At 50.7% G+C, this 2,920-nt stretch overlaps 1 protein-coding gene across 1 annotated transcript; it reads left to right on the plus strand.

Annotated features, from left to right (window-relative positions):
* The first annotated feature begins 530 nt into the window (after positions 1-530).
* LOC124553242 (proline-rich receptor-like protein kinase PERK8) lies at positions 531-842 on the plus strand. The gene has a single exon (XM_047127130.1). It carries the CDS (start codon positions 531-533, stop codon positions 840-842), a length of 312 nt encoding a protein of 103 aa, XP_046983086.1.
* Positions 843-2,920: the final 2,078 nt, after the last annotated feature.

Below are 2,920 nucleotides of genomic sequence, written 5' to 3' on the forward strand. Positions count from 1 at the left end.
CTCGAAAGACCGATGATGCTGTATTGTAATATATCACATATGAAAAAACATCCCTTACTGGATACGAGGGTTGGATCCCCTCAGTTGCAAAGAGTAGAATTACGCTGTTTGGGTACAGTCGGGGTCTAATCGTCGCTTTGGAAGAGCCCCTGCCATTGTCATCTGTCTGCTGGCCACTGCCATCTGTCCGTCCGCTCACCGGCCACCTGACGCTTGCCGCCGCTCTGTGCTCGCCACCATTGGCCCCTGTCTTAGTTCTTTTCCCACTTTGGCGACTCCTGTCGCCAGTGGACACTGCCTTCAATCATGGACACCCCCACTACCATCATCATCTACACCTCCCCTTCGCCTGCACTCATTGTAACCTCGTGGGCCAAACCCTTCTACTCCAGCTCCCCTCTTCAGTCTCCTCCCCTTCTATCTCCTCCCTGTAACACCATCAGTATGTTGCTCCTGCTCCTGCCCCCCCTCCCACTGCTATCGCCAACATAAACGACTTCCTCCCCCCACCTGCACTGCTACAACTACTCATGCTTCCCCTACCTGAGTCACCACCTGCAGCACCACAGTCGCCACCACATAGTGCCCCACCTCCATTCCCAGTGCTGTCACCTCACAAGAGGGGCCTGCCTCTCACCACCCCACCCATCCAGTCCCTCACCTCACCTTCCAGGACACACTGGGCAAAAAACCTCCCAAGCACCCAAGTGGTGACCTCATCTCCACCCACTCCTCCAAAAACCCCACTGCCCGCCCTACTTCCCTCTGATCCATTCATGGATGCCAGCCCTCCTCCTGCCTCCCGAGCCTCCACCCTGCATACCTTCATCCTTGCCAACTGAGATCCGAAATCCGTAGATGCCCACACCCCCACCCTTGAAATCTGAAAATACATCCCCAGTGCCCCAATTACTCAACTTATCCCACACAGAGACTCTGTCCTCATCAAATCCTCCTCTTCCTTTTTCCATACTGATCTCCTCTGGCACTTTCCCCATATCACCTTTGCCCCCATACATCCCTCACCCCATTTCTTACATCCTCTTCTCCTCAGCACCCCCAACCCTCTCGTCATCCGCCAACCCTCGCCACTGTGATCGCAAAACTCAGTCCTGTGATCACCGAGGCGGAGGTGTTAGCGGAACTAAAGACCCATCTCGCCCTGGAAATCCGCTCAGCCTGTTGTATTAACAACTTCTCTGGCACTACCTTCCATAGGCATATCTGTACTGCGTCCGCCTCCTCCATCAACCACCTCCTCACACAGGAAGCCCTGCTTTTCATCACTACCACCCCATTGACCTGTCCCGTTCCCCTCCTCAATCCTACCACTTCCAGTGCTGTCTCCTGTACAATGACCACCTCAGTAAAAACTGCAAGAACCCCCACCCCCACCTGTCCCCATTGTAAGGCCTGCCACTTACTTAAACAGTATCCCAGCCTCGCCTCTCCTCCTTCCTTCAACACCTGTGAGCTGTGGTAAAATTTGCTGCTTTGAATAGCACGCCGCAGCGCGTAGTGTGAAGTAGTCGTCCTCCATTTCTGGTGGTGGCGCCGCTGTGGCAATCACAGCTTTGGTGTCTCCCTCTGGTGGGAAAGGTTGCCTGTTCACGTGCATTTAAGGGGTGCTATGAGCTCGGTAGTCGGTCAGTCTGTCAGTCTCAGGAGTCTGGAGTTGGTCAGCCGGGTCAGTGTGGGGCAGTCAGTGTCTGTCTGGCGTCAGAGTGCTAGTATGGCTGCAATTTGGATCAAACTTAAAAGCCAGAAAATGAGAGTCTTGACACTCCATCAGTAACAGAACTCAGCTAGTGGTCACCCGGTCGGGGCTGTGTTCCTGCATCTGAGTCTGCGTGTTACACCACCAGTCTGCTCGAGTGGCTTGGGCAACAGTTATTGGTGGTTGGATCAGTCGATTGGTTGGTCACACACTGAGACACAAGATGACTAGTCCTCCTTGAGCGCCAGTGCATGTGAGGTCCCCACGTGAGTCCGGGCCGCGCCATATAGAAAGGGGTAGTGGCTTCGTGGTGGACACGAGAGCAACAAGAGTCAAACCATGACATTGGGTTGGCTGGGGCGAGCTGCGACGCCATGAGATGGGAGATCGGTGCGCCTTCCTGCGTCCGTTGAAGCGACTGGCAGCGGACGATTCGGGAGAGTGTTGGGGGTGCTGCGCCAGGTCTTCGACAGAAATCACAGTTTATTAGAAGTTAAGTGAGTGGCGATTGTTTCATTTTCTTGTTAAATTCTACTTGTTTTCTCGGTGAGGTCACCAGCCACTTTGTTTTGGGGTTGTCCCACCATTCTTCTCCATTTGCCCACCTGCAGAAAGGTGGTTATTTATGAATTTGGTGGTCCGTTTTCCCTTGTGGAGTTGGGGCGGGTTAGAACAAGCTGCAGTTCGGGTTGTTCAGTAATCCCCCTGTCAATCTGCCATACATTAATAGCTGCCTCTGTCATGTTTGTCAGATTCGATGTCAACGAATTTATAGAATTAAAGTGTAAAGGAAAAATTCTTGAAATATGTTTTTATCTTGCCTATCATCTTGGGAGGTGGTATATGTGTAATGTAGAGCATGTTGGTACATTTTATGTAAAACTGCATGTCATGGATTTTATTTAAGTGGTCATTTTAGTATATAAAGTTGCCACCCTTCCACCGTAAGAGTTCTTTTAAAAACAAGTTGCACTTTCAGTGGCAAATAATTTTATTAGTATTTTGTACCATTTCCATCCCTCTTACCAGGTGCATAGTTTATGTGTTTGTGTGAGTTGTTAAAATTTTTAGTTTAAAGTAATCTGGTGTGTTGCAGATTTGCACCAGTGTAGTCTTTCATAGGTTATTGTGAGTGGTCGTGACTACAGCTGTGTTAAAAGGGAGCGGCAAGGTTCTCAGCCCAAAAGCTCATACTATCAAAAA

This window comes from Schistocerca americana, chromosome 11, assembly GCF_021461395.2.
Source record: "Schistocerca americana isolate TAMUIC-IGC-003095 chromosome 11, iqSchAmer2.1, whole genome shotgun sequence".
Classification (NCBI taxonomy): Eukaryota; Metazoa; Arthropoda; class Insecta; order Orthoptera; family Acrididae; genus Schistocerca; species Schistocerca americana.

Coding starts and splice junctions, on each gene's coding strand:
- LOC124553242 (XM_047127130.1), top strand. CDS start 531: ATGCTTCCCCTACCTGAGTCACCACCTGCAGCACCACAGTCGCCACCA.